At 44.5% G+C, this 23552-nt stretch overlaps 2 protein-coding genes across 2 annotated transcripts in view; both read right to left on the bottom strand.

The window, feature by feature from the left end:
* The window catches only part of LOC145412440 (uncharacterized), a 54255-nt gene extending 45134 nt beyond the window's left edge, over nt 1-9121 (bottom strand). Inside the window, exon 1 of the mRNA XM_080282325.1 lies at nt 9027-9121. Coding sequence (XP_080138451.1) covers nt 9027-9061 — 35 coding nt within the window. The 5' untranslated portion in view covers nt 9062-9121. The remainder of the gene's footprint in view (nt 1-9026) is intronic.
* Nucleotides 9122-11450: 2329 nt separating this feature from the next.
* Nucleotides 11451-23076, bottom strand: LOC145412615 (uncharacterized). Its single transcript, XM_080282531.1, has 7 exons — nt 22775-23076; nt 21131-21219; nt 16384-19206; nt 15989-16114; nt 14646-15731; nt 13184-13364; nt 11451-12199 (listed from the first exon to the last, which is right to left on the bottom strand). Exons 1-7 carry the CDS (start codon nt 22836-22838, stop codon nt 12033-12035), a joined length of 4536 nt encoding a protein of 1511 aa, XP_080138657.1. The 5' UTR covers nt 22839-23076; the 3' UTR covers nt 11451-12032.
* Nucleotides 23077-23552: the final 476 nt, after the last annotated feature.

Genomic DNA, 23552 nt, shown 5'->3' with positions numbered 1-23552 from the left:
AGAATCCGAACCGTTGTGCTTAGCGCAAGGTCGTCACTCCAACATGAGTAGGCTACTTTACCACTAGGCCACGATGTCAGATTGGCACGGCAGTGTAATTGGCTGCAGGCGCTCGGCAGAGCGACTGCCTCATCTTGAGATCGACGATTAGAGTATCCAGCTGAGTCGAGAGTTGATAACTCTCTAGTGGAGGGTTGGTCTGTTATAACTATTCCAAAATTCGACAAAACACACCAAGACCCAGTGGATGAGTCGATGTCACATCATAAGAAGGCCATAGAAGTGGATAAATTTCCACTGTCAGATAGGCAGCCCGTCGCTGCAACACCACCTCACCTGAACATCGTAATCTGTTCTGTGACACTGCACCTGGCCAGTACGTGATAACTCCTCCACACCTGTGTTGCGCCATAGACCACCAGCAACCTTACCATGCGTCACCAACTAACATTTCCTTCAGGTATTGGTCAGCAACCAACTCTCTAATAACCCCTGGATACTATAACTAAGATTCACATTCACATCTTCTTGTTCTCACCCTGATCCTTACCTTCAAGTTCCTCCATGTCCTCTTCTCCTCCTTCGCATCACCTTTACACTCCCCCACTTCGTTACCATCACCCCACGAACGTCTTGACTTTATTATGAGGATCTTCTTCATTACGCTGGTCCAGATGTGTCGCCAGTGACAAGCAAATAAATCTTGGGTTAATGTGAAAGATGCAGCGGGCCTCCTAGGGACGTTAGGCTAAAGGATGTATTCTTATGTCAGGTTAAGGATCTCTGGACGAACAGTTTCCCTTAACTATGTATCCATTTTTCCCTCTAAAGCAATAACCTAAGCAATTTTGCCCTTCATGCTGCGATATATTCTTTACTCTTCTAACTGCTTAATGTACATTTGTCCCGCTTGTCCCATCTGTTCAGTCTCTTTGTAGCTGAACTTCAAGCGCCAGTCATGTCCTGTCTGCATTAAAAACCTGTGAAGAATATGCAGATTACCAGAAGGATATTTTGCCGCTGTGGTATTACCCTGCCACGGTCGCCACACACATGTTTTCCTGTTTATTTTATTTTACTTTTTCAGAGAAGCACGCGAAGTTACCCGTGAGTACCAGTTTGGAGTTCACTGAAACGAGTTATATCCATCACTGTTATCAAGGAGGTTAACGCTGAATCTATGCCGGTGGACTGGGGTGGCCTAAGGGGCTGGGATTCTCGAAAGTATTTACGATCGATTTCTTATGGTAACTTAGATGTGATATTCCAGGAAGATCTAGAGACATGGGAAGATCCTGCCCTCTCTTTCCTTGTCATTCCTGCTGAAAGAAATATATAAACGTACGATAATCTTCCACTCGTTAGAAAGATTTGTTTTTGTACGAGAAATATGAGACATGGAAAGGCTCTGCACTCTCCTTACCTTGTCCATTTTAATATCTGTTGGATCCGCCATTTTTCTGGGGGGGGGGTAGAGGACGACCCTGTGTGAGGTACCGAGATACATAGAAGGATGGATGAATGGATAGATAGATAAATACAGACAGATAGATAGATGAATGGGTAGATAAACAGACAGGCAGTAGAATGATGGAGAAACAGATAAATGAGGACAGACATCTCTAATTTTTTTTTTTTTTTTTTTTTTAGAGAGAGAGAGAGAGAGAGAGAGAGAGAGAGGACAAAAAAATACATAAGGCCAGATGTACAGTACCCCATTACCATATCACGCTACGGGGTCATTAATTAAGAAGACTGAACGAGAGTATGGCTGAAACTATCACGGAGCACGACACTAAAGGAATCTATAATAATAATAATAATAATGTGCCGCCCCATAAATCTCTTTAGTCCTGTATGTCTATGTTCTCTTGAGTAATGGGGCCGGTCGCTAGGTTTTAAGTTACCAGCGTGCGCGCACACACACACACACACACACACGCACGCACGCAAACACACACACACACACACACACACACACACACACACACACACACACACATTTATGATCACCGGTGAAGATTTATGGAAGAACTCCACCATAACAGTCAAAAGAAACGCTTGATGGAGGTCTCTGTCACTGTAGCGTCCTCCATTACAGGAAAATAATACGAACACACACACACACACACACACACACAAACACACACACACACACACCTCACCTTTGGCAACCCCCCCTATCAACTTTCCATTCCGGCCATTCACACCATCCGACAGTGTTAGAGTGCTTAGCCCAGGTACAGGGGCATTTATGGCGGCAATTAACAGGTAGTAATACATTCCCTTACCCTTGCTCCTGTTGGTTTATTACTGGATATGACCACATGAATCAAACAGTACAGACCGATATTTCTTCTCCCGGGCGAACACTACGAGTCGGTGAATTCCAAAAGCTGTATTAGGAAAGTTATGATTAATGGCTGGTATGCATCTGATAGTTATACCAAGAGAAGTAGAGACTGCCTTTTTTACATGACAAAAGTTACAATTGAACACCATGAGAAAATCAACAGTTAATTAAAAATACAGACCATTCCAGCTTACTTGCCGTATCTCACAATTGTTTTGTGGGAAGTGTATAACTTGTTTCCACTTTTCCTTTCCATACGTTACTGTATCATCACAGCCATAATCATTGGTTAATATATTTACATGACCTGGAACTACAGAAGGCAAAAAGTCCCTCTTTCGTTAACCTATACATTAGGACTTGTGCACACAACCGACAGCTTAAGGCACTGTCTATGCTTTAGGAGGAACTACACTGATGACATATTTTTTCGAACATAAACAGACTATTGTTTGCTTGCAAATCTTTCCCGATGTTTAGTAAGGAAGCGGTTAAACATACGGCCAGGAGTTGAGGCAGTTTCACATCATAAAGCAAGGTAAACCAATTCCTTTGGCAACTGTAATGAGCTAATTCAGCAGTGTCGGGGTGCTGAAGGCAAAGGTGACAGCAAGTGCAATAAATTACCAAGACCGTTTATAAGCTTGCCAGTAGGCGGAAGAGAAGACATGCTGATCCCACCAGATAGTCACTATTTAGAGCCATGACCACAGATTGTACCGAAAAAAAAAAAAAAAAAAATCATAACTGTCAGTAGCCATGTATTTGCTTACAGACAGATTTGCCATGCCTACTCTTATTATCCGGTTAATATACATGTATCTGACTTAACTAGTTTTTACAGGTTCTATGAAAGAAAAGAAAAAAAAAAGGAAAACTGGAAATTCATAGCATTAATATTGCACAAAAAGAAAATACTAACTTATCACAAATTTTTTCATCTAATACAATAGATAAGGGTGACGTGTACTAAAAAAAAAAAAAATGATGCACGGAGAAAGGGAAAAGCCTGGAAAAGAAATTGAGAGGACACAGAATGAAGAAGAAAAAAAATGGTTATGCAAGGAGGAAGGAAAGTTTTGGAAATGGATCAGAAAGAGAGGGATGAATGTAGAGATAAGGATGCATGGAGAAAGATAACATAGACGGGGGGGTAGTATAAATACCCAGAAAAGTGAAGTTCGAGAAAGAAAACTATGCAAGATGGAAGGGAAGCTTATGAAAGGCAAATGAGGGACGAGTAACTGTGATTACACTGGGGAAAAAATGAAAGAAGTGGTGGAAAAGAGATGACATGGCAAAGAGGAAGAGAAGAACGAATAATACAAAAAAGGCAAGAAAGGTTGGACAAGAAATAATGACAGATGGAGGAAGGGAAGTAGGGAAAAATAATGGGGTACGGTACTGATTATGCAGGCAGGTGACAGGTGTACCCTAGGTATGATCGGGGCACTGGTGGGGTCAAGGGATGGGTAAGTGATGGGTTTAGAGTCCCTTCCTTCAGGTATGTGGTGATGCTTTTGGTGGGGCGAGGTGTGTGGTGGGGTGAGGTATGAGATGAAGTGAGGACTGAGGTGTGAGACAGAGTGAGGACTTCGGTGTGAGATGGAGTGACGACTGAGGTGTGTGATGGAGTGAGAGACGGGGTGAGATGTGAGGTGGGGTGATGTGTGTGGTGGGATGAAGTGTGAAATACTTAAATGAAGATATCAGTGCGATTACGGAAAAAATCGCTGATGAAGAGGTGTTGCAGAATCTCCCAAGCCAACGAAAATTGGGCCCACAGTGTAATCTGAAAAAAGAAAAAAAAAAAAAAAACTCCAGGGATGTATTCATCAATGACTTGTCGATAAGCAAGTCCACACAACTGTGAGAAGTTATCGTGAATAATAAATATTATTCTGCCTCATCGCATTTTTCACGTTATAATTAAGTGAAATTTGGGTTGTGAAGTGTTTGGCACTTGTATGAGTAAAGGCATAAAATGAAGGTGTATTCACATCGTGCAACACCCGCGCCCAACAGTTATCTTAGGGTCGAACATTTGACACGTCATACCAATTTCTATTAAAATATAATTATCTTTGCCTGACACTCAACCTTCCCACCAAGTTTGATCCAAATCGGATCAAAACTGCTTGAGTTGTCCCTGCCCTGTCGTTTGATCTAAAAAAAAAAAAAATAAATAAAAACACTTCCACCAAACCTGGTCCAAACCGAATTCGAATTAAAAAAAAAAAAGTTTTTGAGTAATAGGGTCAAACCTCTGATCATGACCTTTTGACTCTCAAAACTGTATCACTTTATCCTCGCCTATCCCGCAGTCCTTCAACCAAGTTTGTTCTAAATCGGATCAAATCCGCTTAAGTTGACCTTGCTGTTTGACGCTGACCTTTGACCTATTGTGTTCTAAGCTGACCCTCAAACTCTAAAGGTTTCCATCAAGTTAGATTCCAACCGGATCAAATCCCTCTCTCTCTCTCTCTCTCTCTCTCACACACACACACACACACACACACACACACACACACACACACACACACACACACACACACACAAAGATACGATACCCTCTCTGTGTTTCAGGAGCGTTTAGGGGAGAAGTTATTAAAACGATATAAATGATACAAAATGCGACCCAGTGTCCTTCAAACACGTCCTCTCCACTGTCTCTACATCTCCTTGAATCCAACGATGTCCTTTCTTAGTTTATCCTTGGTACCTTTTGATGATTTTATTGAACTTAAAAAATGGTATCTGGTATTAAGGTGGATAGGGAAGGCTGTATCTAACCCCTGCACTACGAAAAACCCCCCTACGCTGAATAAAATCGTCTGGAGGCAAGGAGTTAAATAAAATATACGTTATAGGGGTGATGTGGTGTACTGGCTGGCTATTTCAAGGTGGCATGGGATGAGGAGAGGGATGAGACTGAGGTACGGGGTGAAGGGAGGTGAGGTATGGATTTAAGGCGTGGGGTGAGATGAGGCAACATAGAAACGGCCTTGAATGAGGCGTTGGGTGAAGTGAGGGTAGGTTAAGAAGGTGGGGTTTGAGGTGGTGTGATGTGTTAGGTCAAGTGAGACGGGGTGAGATGAGGTGAGATGGGGTGTGGGGTGAGGTGAGATGAGTGACGTGACGTGAGGGCAAGGTGAGGTGAGGTAATGTAAGGTAAGGTAAAGTAAGTTAAGGTGAGGTAGGGCGAAGTGAGTGTGGGTGCGGACGGGAGGTTAGGTGAAGTGAGGTGAGGCGAGGTAGGATGGGTGAGATGAGGTGGGGTGAGGTGAAGTAAGGTTAGGTGGGGCAAGGTGGGGTGGGGTGAGTGTAGTGTGTGGACAGGAGGTGAGACGAGGTGAGCGAAGTGTTTGGTGAAGCTTAGAGTGGTGTGAGGTGAAGTGTGGACAGGAATCTCTGAGTGTTATCCCAGGTACTTATCTTTTCGTTCCTGCTCATCCCAACCACTCTCATTCATGCACGCCTATCAACACGTCAAATCCAGCTTAATCCCCTTCAAGCCCATGACGCACTTTCCAATTTATTCTACCATCCTTCAGACGATTTTTTTTACGACAGACTTTTCGAACTGGAAGGGTTATATACAGTCTTTCCTGATATCTCTATTAGGGGGTTCTTCTACAATGAATAAAATCGTCTGGTGGTAACAAAAAACGTCATCGCACGGAAGGGATTTTTTTTTCAGAAGCACAGACTTTTTCCTATCTACTTATAACCAGACGCCTTAATCCCGTAAGAGGTGGCCTCAAACGAATACGAATCGCTTCCCTGTCGCCCTGTCCCCTGCCTTTTCGCTGCCCTCCCATTTTACATTCCCCTCTCTCATATACCTCTCTACTCAATTTTTATAATATTTTCTTATGCCTATTTTGATACCCATAAAACTACTACTTATTCTGCCACCCAGAAAAGTAAAAGAATACCATCGTGAATTTTTATATACGTAACATTACCAGACACGCGTAAATTAAGGTGAAACTCGACCTGGTCCAGTGTCAGCAAGGGAATGGGTGACGATCCCTTTCTTTACGGGCCGTTTTCACTTAGTCTTGCATCTCGTTCTTCCCATTCAAGAGTGACCCCCCTCACTTCATACCGAGAGGGTTGATGGCACCAGTATCAGCAAACTCAAGCTATATTGACCCACACACAGCTGAATAAAATAGTTAACGGGTTAAAAATATTGGAAAAGGCGCGAACTTCAAGCTCCTATGGCCCACTCAGCTGAATAAAGTCGACAGGGGTTAATAAATATTGAAAGAACGCGAATCTCCGGCTCCTATGACCCACGCTCAGCTGAATAAAATCACTGGAGGTTACTTAAGATGTTTGAAAAGACACGAATCTCAGGCTCCTATGACCCACTCTCAGCTGAATAAAATCATTCGGGGTTAGCTGGAATAAAATACCGGACAAGACACGACCATAAGAGGGGTAAACAAGCCTGCAAAATAAATCGCGAAGAGCATTCCTTCCACCAGAAATAGTTTTGTTTTTAGTATATTCTAATTTGAATACATTCAGTCTATTTTGGCTATGAAGTGTTTGGTGGTTGTATGACTGACTGACTGATTTATTACACTAAAAAGATCGTGACAGCATAATAACAAAGGTCACTGCCGCCGTACAACAGAACCAAATGGGGAACAAGGACAGCTAAAATATATACAGATACAGATAACAATAACACAAATTAAAAGCCATCTAACATTTAAGTTCATACACGACATCAAGGACACACAACAGATACATGCACAAAAACATCACTTAGCCTGTATGACTGTACACGTATGGACACAGACTGAGATCGAAGAAGCTCTGGAGATCTCGGTAAACCCCTTCCTCGGCAATTTATTCTACCCTAGTGCGCCTTAGCATCTTCTAAAATGCTACGTTAACTATGTGGAAATTAAAACGATATAAGTGACACACGTGGGAATATTTTGACGCTGTGGGTAAAATAAATTGCCGATGAGGAGGTGCAAAGGACGCGCCCTAAGCCACCGTCAGCATCAAGAAAGTTTGTAAATATAGAGCTGCAGTTTACAAATATGGAACCTGGTGGCAATTTCGTGTTGTTGAACCTTGGCGTGTGTTCAAACTGGGAATACGCGATGTCGATAAGCCAATACTCTCTCTCTCTCTCTCTCTCTCTCTCTCTCTCTCTCTCTCTCTCAACGAGGCTTTCATACGCACGTGAAAAAAGTAAAAATACATAAAAATATCTGTTTTGCATCGCCGCTAACTCTGCTTTATGGCATACTTCATTACCAAAAACAATTACAGTGTATACAATGAATCCTATAAAACCATCATTCTTTTCACTTACGATATTCCCAGACGGTTTTGTTCAGCTTAAGGAACTCCTTGTACTGATGGGGTCAATGCAAGCTTTATCTGACCTCTCCTCAGCTGAATAAAAGCGTCTGAAAGTAACAAGAGAGACCTCGTAGGGAAAGGGTTAACTTTCCATGGCGTCATTTTCATTTTATTCGATATATTCAGACGATTTTACTCAACTTCAGGAGGTAAATGAAGGTTGGACCTAACCTCTTCACGTCAAAAAAAAAAAAAAAAAAATCTCCCCAAAGGAAAATAAAATGATCTGGAAATATGCGTCATCGTAGAGAAAGGGTTAAAAAAGCTTCTGGGGCCAAATTTACTCAACATCGATTAACAATTTGTTTTTCCCAGGGAGGACAAAAATGGAAGTCTGGGAGTCTTTCTGTTCTTTGTTCCTCTTACAAAACGCAAATCTTGTAATTGCATGAAAAATGATCGTGATTTGTAGTTTTCCCATCTCTCGTTTATCTTACAATAGCAACATCAAATAATTATAAGCATTACAATAGCTGTTTTATATTTGTTTTGCAGAAAAAAAAACAGGTAAAAGAATAGGCTTACCTGTTTTTTGTTCGTCCTACAAATATAAGAGCCAGTTACGAGGAAAATTGCTGAAGTTTATATTTGTCTCGCTGTGCGGAAAAGGAGAGTGCGCATGTGTCTCATGCACCTCCTACAAAATCCCAGTCACATCCGGTTGAGCCTGGGACACCAACGATAGGGGCAGACTCAGAGCATTATTTCGGTGTCTCCAGTGTTTATGAAATCCTATTCCTTCTTGATTCCCATATCTCTTGTTGTTACTGCAAAAATATCACAAACAAATGGACAACTATCCTAAACCTGTTATAATCTAAATTCCTCCCTCTGCTTGCATCTACCTCTCCCTATTTAAATCTCTTCCTCTGCTTGCATCTTCCTCTCCCTATTTAAATCCCTCACTCTGCTTGCATCTCCCTCTCCCTATTTAAATCCCTACCTCTGCCTGCATTTCCCATCCCATATCAACGTGCAGTGCTGCCACCTCTACATTCACACCCTGATGCACTTTTTACCCAGTCACTCGCTCTCTGGTTTGCATGTCGACCTTGGAGCTTTAATATATAGCATATCTTATGACAAAACAGTTTTAGAGCATTCGGATCAATCTCCATTTCACCCAGCGTTAAAATGTTAAGCAAAATGGAGAGGTAAACCGCCTGGGGCCTGTCTGTTGCAATTTTGCCGGTCAAAGGACAATCATAATTTTCTTGGTTGTATTAATCTCACACTGTCACGCACCAGAACCATTGCCCACTGTTAATCAAGTACTTACATGGCGACAGACGAGGCTGTAGCTTGTTTCTGCATGTTGAATCCAAAGAAATGAAAAGAATAGGGCGCAAGAACCTGCTTGGGCAACACACCAGTCCCGCAGTACCGACCCGACTCTGACTCTACTGACTCCTGTATCCTGTTGCTGCTTTCGGCTCGCCACCCGATCTCGCTCCCTCCCCTCTCCCACCCTCTCTCCCCTCTCCTCTCCACTCCTCTCCCCTCCCCGTCCCAGCTCCGTGGCATTTCAGTAGTTGACTCAGATTTGCTTTACTCAACGTTTATTTAATTTCGCAGCTTCTCGTTGCTGTTTTAGCTGGTCGGGTCCCTGAAGCAGCGTATAGCATCCCTAATTTTGTGTTTGAATGGAACTACAAAAAAGTATTATTATAAAAGTATGCAAATATTAAATACCTCTCCAGTATAGAGTCATCTGTAATATATAAACAGTATTAGGGATCTATTTTCAGCTGACACAAGACGAATAGTGCCATAATATAGATGAGGTTCATGGAGATTTTCTGATCTTAAACTACGTGGAAGGTCTAACCAGAGGAAGATCATCTGTTGCTTGAAAAATGAAATAAAATACATGTCATTGTATTAAAGGAATTAAGGACAGTTTTTAGTTACTAATGGAATACGAAAATAAACCACTTCATTATGTTTTTGAGGTCTGGATCAATTCGATGAAGTTGTCGGAAAACACAGCCTGAGGTGACACACTCCAGGAATGTAGTTAGGTAAGGTTTGGCTCCTGTGCATCACTCAGCTAAATAATATCGTCTGACTTTAGCTGGAACAAAAATACTAGCCCAGCCATGCGAGGATTAATGGTAACAGTATTAGCACTTGGGGTGCTTGACTTCCTTTCAGCTGAATAAAAATCATCTGGAGTTGGCTAGAATAGAACAGTCGAGTAGTCAGCAGAGTGTATTACTGAAAAGCGCCATATTAGATTTAAACTAAAACTGACAAAATACAGGACGGATTAGCTTACTCAACATGGCAAAGGATAAGGAAAAAAGACAGTAGCTTATCATCTTTATTGTCTTTATCACTATTACTCTTTCAGTTGTTTCCCACCATGAATATGAATAACTAAAGACTGAAAGTTACTTAAATTTTAACTAACTTTGAGCAGCACGAGAAGTATGAAAGTAATTTAACCAACGTAGAATAATAATCCTGACCGTTTTTCCCACTCTAGGATGGGTTGCGGTAGGATCCAGAAACAAGGATAGAGTAACTGCGAACAGAAAAAAAAAAAAAATCGCTGTCGGGAATTCAGAGTTTTGGCGAGAAACTGGAGTCCGAATTCTCCTTAACAGACTTTGTAGTGCCTCTTCCTTTGCGATTTATTTTCCCATTTATACCTTACTTTATCTTGTATGCCATGTATATCTCTTCAATATCACAATCATTTTCATCAGTAGCATACAATATCAAGTCTGATGTGTAAAATAAACCTCCGGATAAAGCCCATACGAAATCTCCAAAAGAAGTGGAAATACCGCTGGACAATATTTATGATGGCAACCGATGCTGAAGGGCTGTCTGCTCCCACACTTTCGTTCTACACCTCTCATATACCAAGACCTACCACTAGCTTGATGGGCCTTATTCGCTGATAAATAAATAAAATAGGCATAAGTTATTAAGTTACGTGTTTACCAGATAAGTTATATAATGGCAATAGCCCTCCAGATTCCAGTCTGGCAATTCTTTCCACATTGTAAAAACATATTTATGATTTAAACCCAGACGAGTGGTACTGATACATAAAAAGCATTATACATGGCAGGGGACATATTTCAGCTGAATAAATCATCTGTCGTTGTCAGAATGATTTATTTACGTAAGTTCAACCACACTAAAGGGCCAACTTTTTCTATCACTCAAATGCTCGTCACTAGTTCATATAACAGCTTATCATCTCTCATTTTGCATCAAGATGTGCTTGAGTCCAGCTTGCCACTGCCGTTACATTTTTCAATGGCTATCAGTTAGGTGCGTTTTTTTTTTTTTTTTTTTTTTTTCCGTGCCTAGGACCCACCTCCGTTCTCATGTCATTACTTGAAGATGGTGATTGCTTTTCGTTTTTTTTTTTTCTATTATTCTGCCTGCTTTTCAGGATTTTCACTTTTTTTCCCTCATCGTTTGTTCCTTGAAAATTTAAATGGATACAGTTTGCTGGTGGATTTGCTTTCACTCTGGCTTGCTTGACTTTGATAGCAAGAATTGTACTTAACACTAAGGAGAAAATTTGCTTATTGATCCTAGCCAAAACGGTCTCTGTTTAGCCGTTTAGGGAAGGAATCATCATCATAATCATCGGTAGAATAGGCAGGAAGGAATCGAGTATTTTATATATATATATATATATATATATATATATATATATATATATATATATATATATTCAGCTGTTTTGGAATCTTACCTAGAAATGGAAAAAAGGGATAAAGAATGCAGGGAAAATATGGAGAATGCACCATGAAAATGAACATGAAAAGAAATTACAGCAACGGAAAAGAAGGGAAAACGATTTCTCCATTTATCTATATAATCTTTATCCCTCCTAAACCGTTTCCTCTCCTTTCCATCCTTCTGCTTCCTTTCCATCCTTCTCTTCACTTCTCAGGCACCTTCCCATCTGTTTCCCCTTTCCAACTTCCTCCCTATCCCTCTTTTCTCTCTGTTTTCTTCCCATCTTTCTCTTCCCCTTTCCCATCTCTTCCTCTTCTCAATCTTTTCTTCTTCCTCCCATCCTCATCCTCTTTCTCCTGCTTTTTTTCAACTCCTCTCTTCTCCATTTCATTATTTCCACATCATTCTTCTCTTCTCCTTTCCATTCCCCTCTCTTCTCCAAGTCTTCTTCTTCCTATCCTCGTCTTCCTTTTACTCCTCTCTTCTCCATTTCACTACTTTCTCCCTATTCTCCTCTTCCCTTTTCCCTTCCCACAACTCTCCCATCATCATTCTCCTCTCTTCCATTCCCCACACCTCAGGGCCACGCAGCGAACCTCCTGAAGCGCCTCCGGGACCTCTCCATACAGCGGGGGCCCTCGTACCCCGCCCTGCAGGAGCACACGTGGCGCCCGTCCTTGATGCTGCACTCGCCTCCCCTTCTGCAGTAGCCGCGGGGACACTCAGCTTCCTCGCAGCGCCGCCCTACACACGACACAGAAGGAGGTTAGGTTGGGTTAGGTTTTGCTATGTTAGGTTATGTCTGGTTAAGTTTGGTTTTGTTTGGTTATGTTAGGTTAAGTTTGGTGATGTTAGGTTAGTCTCCTCGCACCGCCACCCTACACATAACAGGGAAAGTGGTTAGGGTGGACTAGGTTAGGTTAGGGGTTGTGGTGTTGCGACTGTTGTAGTGTTGTGGTACTATGGTGGTGTTTGCATGGTATTGTAGCGGTGGTGCGGTGTTGTGATGATAATGTATTGTGGTGCGAAAATTATGGTGGTGTTTCACTGGGGTTCACGGTGTCATACTGCTTGTGTGATGATGTAAGTGGTGCTGTTGTGGAAATAAATGTTGTGGTGCGCTGATGTTGTGGCGGTATTGTGGTGGTAGGTGTTGTGGCAGTTGTAGTATCACACACACACACACACACACACACACACACACACACACACACACACACGTGTCTTCCTCTTTCTCTCTCTCTCTCTGAACAACATGCCAGGTGTTAGCCTCATCAAATTACTAAAGTGTACCAGTCGCAGTAAAAGGGTTAATGATTTGGGTAAATATTTTCTTTATGGGGATCCTCTTTTTCCACGTCTCTCTCTCTCTCTCTCTCTCTCTCTCTCTCTCTCTTTCTCTTTCTCTTTCTTTCTCTCTCTCTCTCTCTCTCTCTCTCTCTCTCTCTCTCTCTCTCTCTCTCTCTCTCTCTCTCTAACTGCAAATTTTAAAAGACAAAGGTAGCAGTGGCAGTAATTACAACCCCAGACACACCAGAACGTGAAACCAGTGGACTGCAGGCTGAAGTTGTCCTTCTGATACAAACACCATCCTTATTTCGGTGGACAGGAATAGAGCTGAGAGCAGTTGACCAACCGGGCAGTGGAGCCATCTGGTTATATCAATGTCATCACATGGAGGCTTCCCTCTTCGGCTCCAAAAGATAAAAGGGAAAGGAGGGAACTAACCTGTAAACCCAAACTGGCAGGTGCAGATGGCATCGTAAACACCAGGCAGGCAGGTGCCCCCATTCAGGCAGGGGTTGGGATCGCACACAGCCCCAGGCGACGACGATGACGACGAGTATGAAGACGAGGACGAGTAAGACGAGGAGGACGATTGGCTTCCTAGGGCGTCAGCGCGAGGTAGCTGCAGAAAAATGGAAGGATCAGTACATAGGCTACTAGTAGGTTTGCCTTTTTATTGTACTCTTTTAAATGTGTCCGACTCTGAACATAGAGATGATAGCCCGTTCCCTATGGTCCAACTGTCCTCTCGTCACGTCATGCACAATCACGTCACAGTCTGGACACTAATACCCATTGGCCATACTGAATACATGCCGGGGGGGGGGGTTGGTTATCAGAGGCTGTTAATCATATTTTAATGCTGTCACTGTACCACTGAGTACATTAATACATTACTACGACTACTATAATCGGTTTCTTTTCACCTAGCGAAGTCCCCCAGCCCTTTTTCAGCTCAGTTTATGGCCAAGTGTCGTCAGACTGGAGGGGTGATTTGACAAGTAACAAAAGGGACTCATGCCTGCCTCATAAAAAAGGTTCATCGCAGTTCATGTAGCCAAAAGTCAGTATTCGAGTTGTGAGAGTGGTCCAATTCCCTCAGATGAAAACAAACCGACTGTAGTGCTACCATTACTATATAGTGTTATGCCACTATTATTGTCTTGATCAAATATCTGCTTCTACAACAACTACACTTGGTTATATAACTAGTACTATCACTAATACTGGTGAGAGGCATTAAGACTGAAAACCAGTTAATTGCAACTACTACTACTACTAGTGCTACTGCTACTACTACTTCTACTATCAATATTGCTCTTATCAAATACTATTATTACTGCTATTAGGCATGAAGAAGAATACTTGCTAATTACTAATAAGCATACTCTTGAAAAGCACCTTACTGGAAATTATTTCTAACACCTGTGCGACCAGAAGCCTCCCCTTAGTTGTGTAAATCTGTCATCCTCCCACACCCCACCTCCTCTCACCCTCATCCTCTCACACTCTCGCCCTCTCACACTATTACCCCCACATCCTCACCTCCTAACACTATCAACTCCCACACCCTCACCCTTTCACACTCTGAATCCCACACCCTCACCCTTTCACACTCTGAATCCCACACCCTCACCCTTTCACACTCTCATTCCCACACCGCCACCTTTTCACATTCTCACCCCAACATTCTCATCATCTCACACCATCACCCCCATACTCCCACTCTTTCACATTCTCACCCTCATACCCTCACCCCCTCACGCTATCACCCCCATACCTTCGCTCTCACACGCTCTCACCCCACACCCTACATTCTCAATTCCACACCCTCAACCTCTCACATTATCACTCCCACACCCTCATCCTCTCATTCCCTAAATTCTTACCCCCACATCCTCACCTGAGCCTCGTGGTCGTCGGAGTAATGGCGTGTGTCCTCGTGAACCAGCGCTCCATCTTCGTATCTCCGAGAGTCCTGGCGCCCTTGAACCAGCCTCCCGTCATCGTAGTGCTCCTCCACGCTCATCTCCCGCCGGTAGCTTTTTCCTCCGGCGGCAGGGTATTCTAGGGACCCATGCCCCGCTGCTGCTCCGCCCCTCATCAGGACACAGGAGAGGCAGCCTGACCCCCCAGACTCACGCACCTGGGATGTGGAGCTGTGCGACTCATATCCGGAGCTGTACGACCTACCTGGGTAACCGGATGGAGTGGCTGTGTCGGATCCTCCCAAGATGGTGGTGGTAGCGCGACCGGATCCATGGTTGCCATGGGACACAGCTGAGCTAAGGGAAGAGCCGGATTCATCATACCTATCTTGGACTCTTCTCTGCGTCAGGCTGTCCTCTGATCTCGCCGAATCCGTGTTGCGACCATAGGATCCTGAACTACCAGACTCCTGCTCGTGGGAGGAAGTTCTGTGACTGCCGTACGAAGTAGATACGGAGCCTCGGGAGTCGCTCTCACTGGTATCTAAGCTCCTTGTGGAATCAGATCCAGTTAACAAGGTACCGGAACCTCCAAGTATCGTGGTGGTGGCGCGACCAGATCCATGGCTACCTTGGGTCAGGAGAGAGGAAGTGAATGACCCAGATTCAGGGTGGGGTTGATTATGTGAACCGTGGTTCTGACCGTAAGATTCACGGCTTTGACTGTAAGTACTGCTTGCCTCATCGTAGGACCCACTAGTCTGGTCATAAGAACCCCTGGTCCGACCATAGGAATCGGATGTCCGGTCATAAGAATCACCACTGCGATCGTAGGAGTCAGCAGTGTGCCCTGAGGAAGTGCTGTAGGAGCTGCTGCTGTGGCTGCTGTAAGAGGACTCCGTGCCTCCATAACCAGATTGAACTGGCCTGCCGCGAGGGGCCTCTGTGGCTGTGACGTAAGTGTTTCCTGCCAGGATTTCGTGGAGGGCATCGCGGTGGCCGCCTCCTACAAGGTCCTCCTCTGTCAGCTCCGTCCGGTTTTCATGGACGAGTGAACCATCCTGTCCAGGGCAACACAATGTCCGGACTGTCAGCCTTTTTTTTTTTTTTTACTATTATATGTGTGTGTGTGTGTGTGTGTGTGTGTGTGTGTGTGTGTGTGTGTGTGTGTGTGTGTGTGTGTGTGTGTGTGCATTACATCTAGTACAATAGCAAGTACCAATAAAACAAGCTTTCTTCAAATATTTCAGCTGTGATACTTTTACATTCATCGGTCTCTTTACTGTATAATGATTAACTTTTGATAAGGGCAACTGACCTGATAGCGTCGTTCATGTTGGAGGTCATACACTGGTTGACCATCAACAAATTCCTGCTCTCGCCGCTTCTCATATCGACGGCTCGAATAAACAGGCACCGTTAACACGCGAGTTGTACCGCCAGTCTGGGGAAGAGGGACGAAGGTCAGGGGTTTAGCTTGATTAGCATCTCTCATAAAAGCACTGTAGGCAAAGGCAAATTAACTTTTACTTTACTGCAGGAAAAACCTATAATCTACCTACTCTTGGAAAAGGTGGCTGTTTCCAGTAAGTAATGACAACAACTGCCATGACACAACTTTGCACCAGGTTTTGGTTAATACAATTGTTTACCTTCTAAACAAAAGGACCAGTCGAATTGATATGCATAAACATGACAGTAAGGACACCTCACCTCGGTGTCCTGTGAGTGCTGGTTGGTATGGACATCAGACGTTCTGCCAGAGGTTACACGATGGTGGTGCCGCGTATGTGTGGCTTCATGTTCGTTATTTTCATGCACAGATGTTACTCCCACCTGTCTCACGGCCTCCCTCTCTCTTTGAAGATCATGCTCGTCCTTTTCAGTGCGATTGTTGTACACCATGACGCCGTCTTCGAAACGGCGCTCATGGTTCAGTTCGTACACTGGTCGTCCGTTGAAGAACCTCTTTTCAGTCCTGAACTCATGCTGCTGTGAGTAGCTGTCAGGGCGGTAGGTGCCCTGGGTCAGGTCCATCTGGCCGACACCTGCTTCCTCAGGATACAGTCTGGCTACCTCGTCTCGGTCATGCTCTGTCTTGTTCTCATGCACCAGGACGCCATTCTCGTACTGACGTTCGTGAGTCGTCACTCCCACCAAGCGGCCATTCACGTAACGGCGTGTGGTGCGGATTTCACTTCGCCGGGAGTTAGTCTGAGGCTCACCCAGGATCACACACCCGTCCCCATAGGTACAAGATGAGCTAGAGCTGGATGAAGACATGGATGATGTGGTTGAGTGTGACCCAGGAACAGGTTGCTGTTGGTGTTCATTGAGTGCCGATGTGCGATGACGTGTCTCATTGTAATGGTATGTGGAACTACCACCAACAGGTCGTACGTAGCTTGATCCATCTCGTGTGGTTGTTCCAGAATAGTCAACTCTGCCTTGGTTACCCGAGGGAGATATACGTCTTCCTTCACCCTCATGCCTGCGGGTGTGGCTGTACTGATAGGAGGTGCTAGAGGTCCCTGAGCTGCCTGGGCGTGTGCGGTGAGGATAGTAATCAGAGTCACTGCCGCGGTGAGAGTCTGAGCTGTCTGGTAGTCTCTCATCATGTCTTGGGATGGTGACTGGTCCAGTCTCAATTTCATTGTCAACAGGTGGGAGGGTAGGAATGTATCCATCCTCGTGAGGACTGATGTCATATCTTTCCTTGTTATCATCATCCTCCCTATCGTGGTCAGTCTCTTTGCCACTTGGGGTATGAGGGCCACTGATCACCCCAGGGATGCCCACGTTACGTCCCTGCTCTAGGTCATCATCTGCTTGTTCCTGTGCATCATCCTCATCGCTGGTATCATGGCGTCGTCCACTGTGGCTGGGTCGTAACAGGTCGTTCGTGAAGGAGGGATTGGAATCTGAATGAGGGTTAGAGAGGTCGAGGGCCACTGTTTGAGCTCCTCCACTGGTAGTCCTGTAACGGTCATCATGCTCCTCTTCGCTGGTGTCTCTATGGCTGCTACCTCGATACCTTCCACCATGCCCGTAAGGCTGTCTATATCCTCCCTGTGTTTCCCTTGTGTATGATGACTCTTGCGTGGGGTGGTGGGTTGTGGTGGTGCTTGGGCGATCGTCCGACGGAATCCCTACATTCTGTTGAACTAATGTCACATCTAGGTCATCAGGAGTATGAGTGGTGGTTGTTGGTTGGTGAGAGGGGTTGGACGAAGAGGAATGATAGGATTCATCTCTGTAGCTGGTGGAGGAGCTGCCGTGTGTTGGTCTGTAGTTAGGTTGGTAGGATGAAGATGAAGACTGGCTTCTGTCATCCGAATAGCGGGTGGAAGTGCTGCCATAAGTTGGTTGGTAAGAACTGCTAGAAGTGTCAGATGGTGTTCGGTAGCCAGGGTAAGAGGATGATGATGAAGAGCGTCTTTCGTCCTCCGTGTAATAAGTGGAAGAACTGTCAGGAGATGGTCTGGGATAGGAAGGAGACGAATAACCTGATTCTTCCCTGTACCTGGTGGAGGAGGTGTCATAGTCAGGTCGATGGGATGGGTATGAAGAAGAGGAAGAGGGCTGGCTTGATTCCTGTCTGTGACTGGTGGAAGATGTGCCATAATGTGGTTGCTGGGGAGAAGGATAGCCAGAAGAGGGAGAGTTGTTGGAATAAGAGGATGAGCTTCTCCATGAGCTGTAGGAGCCATACGACTGTCCTTGAGATGGGTGGTAAGTGTAACTAGGATACGTGTCGAGATTGCCCTGGGAGGATGTAGAGTGATATCCTTGATGCTCATGGCGACGGTCATATTCCCCACCATAAGATCCGTGGTCTGTGGGGCCCACCTCCTGTGTACGGTTGTGCACTAGTTGACCATTCTCGTATTTCAGCTCCTTCTCCCTTTGGTACACAGGCTGTCCATCGACATAGCGGGTTCGGTAATGGTACTCGGAACGGCTGGAGCCTCCGTATGCTGGTTGCTGTGACATATGGGACTCCATGGTGCTCCTCAGTTTGTCTCTCATTCTCTGTACTTCATCTTCAAAGTTTCTTGTGAACTGATCTTGTGAGGTTGAGCTGGAGTATCCACTTTCCGAAGCACCGTACCTCTGGCTGGTCACGTGCGACTCTCCCCCATTGTTGTCGCTTGGACGCGAGTGGTAGCCAGCATGGCCATACCTACTGCTACTGCTGCTACTCCTGGTCATGGAGCCCTGACTGTTGTGGTACCCATCTGAGGATTCTGGCGAGTAACCTAGGTCATCTTCATCCTTCTCAACCCTATCGTCATGCACCAGTTGCCCATTCTCATAGCGCCGCTCATGACGCAGCTGGTAGACTGGCTGACCGTTGACATACTGCTCCTCCCTGCGGAACTCTCGGCGTGAGGATGTGGATTGCGGGTTGGTCACTGCTCCATACCCAGCGCCCCCTCTCATGCCGTAGGAGGCGGTGCTGTAGCTGCTGCTGCTGCTGTGGCCGGGGGTGCCCATGCCGCCCACTGAGCAGGAGAGACACCCACTGGCATGGCGCTGGAGGAGAGGAACATGATTACAGGTGCAATGGAAGAAACATGATTGTAGAGGGTGTGAGGGAAGGCGACATTATTATGGATGTAGATGAGGGAACATGGCATGGTTATAGGTGTGGTGCAGGGGACATGATTATAAGTGTGTATGGGGAATATAATTATAAGTGTGGTGAAGGGGACATGCTTACAGGTGTGGTGGAAGGGACATGATTACAGGTGTGTAGAGGGAATATAATTATAGGTGTGGTGGAGGGGACATGATTACAGATGTGTAGAGGGAATATAATTATAGGTGTGGTGGAGGGTCATGATTACAGGTGTGGTGGAGGAAGTATAGTTACTGTAGGTATGGTGGAGGGGGCATGATTACAGGTGTGGTGGAGGAGACATCACTATAGGTGTGGTAGGGGTTAAGGGGCAAGATTATAAGTGTGGTGGAGGGGGTCATGATTATAGGTATGGTGGATGGGGACATGATTATAGACGGTGTAGTGAGGGAATATTAGTATAGGTGTAATGGAAATGCCATGATTACAGGAGCTCTTGATTCTCTTTGCTACTGTCACACACACACACACACACACACACACACACACACACACACACACACACACACACACACACACACACACACACATTCACTAAACCACTATCTACACCAGCTCATGATTCACAGCACCCCAACAGCACCCACTTCTGACCCTCTGCACAATTCACACCAACTTTTTACTGTCGCTGTGCCACATTTACACTAACTTTTGCCACTCCTTGCGCCACAGTCCGAGTCTATGGCTTCTTATTCATAAAGAATCTTAGTCAATTCTTCAAGTAATCAATTCTCCAAAGCAAAATTAATCATTTTCAGGGACAATTATGCAGTGTCAGACTTTCATGTTATTAGTCAGTTCAGTTTGATTGTGAAGTGTTAGGTACGTATAGGACTGAATATAAAAGTGTAAACAGGGAATCTTTTGCATTTCTTTGGCTCAGGAATGTTTATGAATATGGCCCCTGAACGTGAGAAGTGGCGCAGTGTATGAGCACAACAAGAGATAATGAAACCTGAGATGTGTTGATGGAGACGGTGGTGACACGCAAACACATCAACGCCTCTCATATACTGTACAGCCTCCCCTCAGTCTCACTCTCTCTTAGCCTCGATGTTGCACTATTTTCTCTTCACTATTTCCTTTGCTGGACTTGATACTGCTCGTCTTAATTATTTTACGACCGTTCAAGGATTGCACGCAACACCCGTTTTTCGTCACTTACTCTTTACTGTCGTCATTACCTTCGCCAACGAAGTTGGAGGAGGTTAAGTAATCACCTATGTTTGCCTATTTGTTTGTCCACACGATATATCCAAAGCTCTCAATGAATTTCAATGAAATTTTGTGGAAGGGTAGGCCATGGGTCAAGAAAGAATTGATTACATTTTGGGGCGAATCCGGATGCGGATCCTGCAATGGCATTGGCGGAGATATGTGCTATCTAAGCGCTTTCTAGTCACTGTATATAGGATATTACATCTCTGAACAATTTTCCTGCTCTGAGACAACAGTCCTCAGTCTATGTTCTCCCTGCCTACAACCTCCTGCCACACAAACGTATTATAACCAAGGGTCCTACATGAATACAGCTGGTGGCATACTCCATTCACTTTAACCTGGCATAAAATTGTCACCATCAGCGCTGAGTTGTAACAAGATAACACAAGGATATGATGCTAGTCACGAGAAAGAGTTATGGAACGGATATAGAGCAGGAGTTTTGTTTTACTCTGCCATGTAACAACAGGAAATAAGCTGGAAATTAATGAAAACATGTGGCAAATTAAGGTGGATAGACTATAGTTAGGTTGGGTAATCGAAAATCTGCGCCAAGTTAAAGTGAAAGAAGTACAGTAAAAGTTGTGTAATACTAACCTTGTAGCTCCTGCTGACCTCCATGAAGGGGCCCACGTCCTCCGTCTCCACGTAGGGCCCATGCACCTGCTGTACCTCATGATCGGCACCTGAGAGCGAGGCAGAGGCGAAGGTAATGAGGATGATGACAAATGAATATCAGCTGCAGTGTTCACCAGGAATGATAATACAGATAACGATGATGATGATGATGATGATGATGATGACGATGATGATGGTGATGAAAAGTAAATATCATTCGCAATATTCACAGGGTATGACAACAGAGATAATGATGATGATGATGATGATGATGATGATGAATGACAACTGAATATCAACAGCAATATTCACCAAGCTAATTAACCCTTTAGCTGCATCGGGATATGAGAGGTAAGTAAATTTGCCTGACCGTAGCCCAAACTTTGCACAATGTTCCTCATTCTCGGCCAACTTGTAAATCAACTTTTTTTTTTTTCCCCAGCGACCAAGGGGTTTAATTTCCTGCATTTAGTTTTACAGATAATATATTGATGTCTGACAACCCCCGCAGCACGATAACGTCAATGTGAAGCTTATTCCGGCTCTTTTCCAGACTGTTTGCTCAGCTTAGGAAATATTTCATGTACTGAAGCGGTTAATGAAGGCTGTATGTAACACCTCCAGTTCGAAAAGTCTCTCCTGATTTGAAGAAGACAATAAGAATAACATACAAACTGAGTCATCGCAGTGAGAGACTTACAACAGAGTTTCCTTTTTAAATTTAGAGATGACTTCGTACTTAGACTGTTGTTTGTCTTCAAAGATATCTCAGTTCTGAACAAAAGTGTCTGGAGTTAGTCTCCCCTCTCCATCCCCCCAAAGAAAAGATCCGTTCATAATACTGAAAGGAATAAGTGATTCAGTTATTATAAATAATGCTCATAACCATAAGAACTTCTTTTATCGTCCAGTTAAGCCTCATCATTTTGACCCGTGTACTGTTAAGGTTCCTTAAGGCTAAAACATACATTGCTTGGTGTTATCCTGAATGAAATACAGACCTATTTTGGTATGTCAGCTCCAAGGGAAGAATTATGAGTGAACTACATATACAAAAACCGCCGAGGCTACGACAGTAAAATGTGACTTGGAATCCAGATTGTCATGTTGTCTGTCAGTTATGGCGCACATAATGGTTGCCAGACATCAAGGATCGCAGCCTATGTCCACACGCCCACACTGCTGCCTCCTACCCACCACCACCTGCACATCTGTCTGCAATATCACATGTGCTGGGCTCCCTCGCAGCGGTAATAAAGACATACTGTATTGTGGAATTCACTCATTGCTTGAATAAAAGAAGCGAAATATTTTGTGACAACAAAGAAACCAATGTGGTTTAATCATGAAGTCGTGAGTGACACCGAGGGTAACTGAGCCATCAAGGGTTGATGCGTGCACATGAAGGAGCTTCAGAACCGTCTGGTGTCAGTTAAGGGTATTTGTCAGTTCTGCATGATACAATGGCATAAGTACAGTTAAGAAGCAGTAGACAACAGACGAGTTTCTCAGAGGTTCGAAGTGGTATTCTGATTTGAAAACTACTAATCACAATTCACATCCGTCACAAATCTAAATTCGGCAGGTACACCACAAAGTACAAGACACTTTCAAGGGCCTTACCTGGCTCGGCAGCGACAGTGGACAGTGCCAATGTAAGTATCACGGCGCCCAGTCTCCCTGCCATGCTGGGGAGAGTAGTGGCACCTGCAAGATCTAAAGTCACACTCCCTAGCTGTCCCTCACCACAACTCAAGTGTGTATGTGTGTGTTTTTTTGCGTCACGCTTCTTGAGTATATTGTGTTGATTGTATGATTGCTCTTGAGTATACTGTGTTGATGAGCTTGAGAGTGCTGTGGTGAGGGCCCTGTTTTGGCACCCCACCCTTGGGTATGCGGGCACAAGTGGGTGTTGCGAGGGCGGAGAAAGGGCGGCGAGTGAGGGCAGGGCGGAGGGCGAGGGTATTTATACAGCGGAGGAGTCACTTCCAAGAAAGCCCTCCCCAGCACACCGGACGAGCGCCTCTCCACACCCTTACTTACTCACATCCCTCCCTCCTGACGTGTTGACCTCATACCCGTGTTAAAACAAAGCAGGACCCAGCACTACATCCTGAGATACACCACACAAACAAAACGGCTAAAAGTAAATAGAGTAAGAGAAAAGAAAGTTAGTGTATAAACAGAATAAATAGAATAAGTAAATAAATACAAAGCAGGACCCAGTGTTACAGCCAGAGATATCCCTCAGACACAATGCAGCCGGAGCAAATTAGATAAAAATAAAGTTAGTATATAAAAAATAGACAAAATAAGTAAATAAATAACCAACTTCATTTATCCGTCATCTTACCTTACCTTTTATCGCCCTTTTTTCTCATGAGCATAGGGGCACATGGCT

Source organism: Coenobita brevimanus, chromosome 93 (genome assembly GCF_032717465.1).
Source record: "Coenobita brevimanus isolate Jiangsu-jjx chromosome 93, ASM3271746v2, whole genome shotgun sequence".
Taxonomy (NCBI): Eukaryota; Metazoa; Arthropoda; class Malacostraca; order Decapoda; family Coenobitidae; genus Coenobita; species Coenobita brevimanus.
The sequence above is the reverse complement of the archived record's forward strand: the minus strand, read 5'-3'. Positions and strand labels throughout refer to the sequence as shown.

What these genes read in the sequence shown, in the direction of transcription:
- LOC145412615 (XM_080282531.1), bottom strand. Translation starts at nt 22,838, where the DNA reads ATGGCAGGGAGACTGGGCGCCGTGATACTTACATTGGCACTGTCCACT. An exon ending in AGGTCAGCAGGAGCTACAAG is followed by an intron (nt 19,207 to 21,130) that starts GTTAGTATTACA and finishes CCTCTCCTCCAG; the next exon opens with CGCCATGCCAGTGGGTGTCT. An exon ending in CCGACGACCACGAGGCTCAG is followed by an intron (nt 13,365 to 14,645) that starts GTGAGGATGTGG and finishes ATTTTTCTGCAG; the next exon opens with CTACCTCGCGCTGACGCCCT.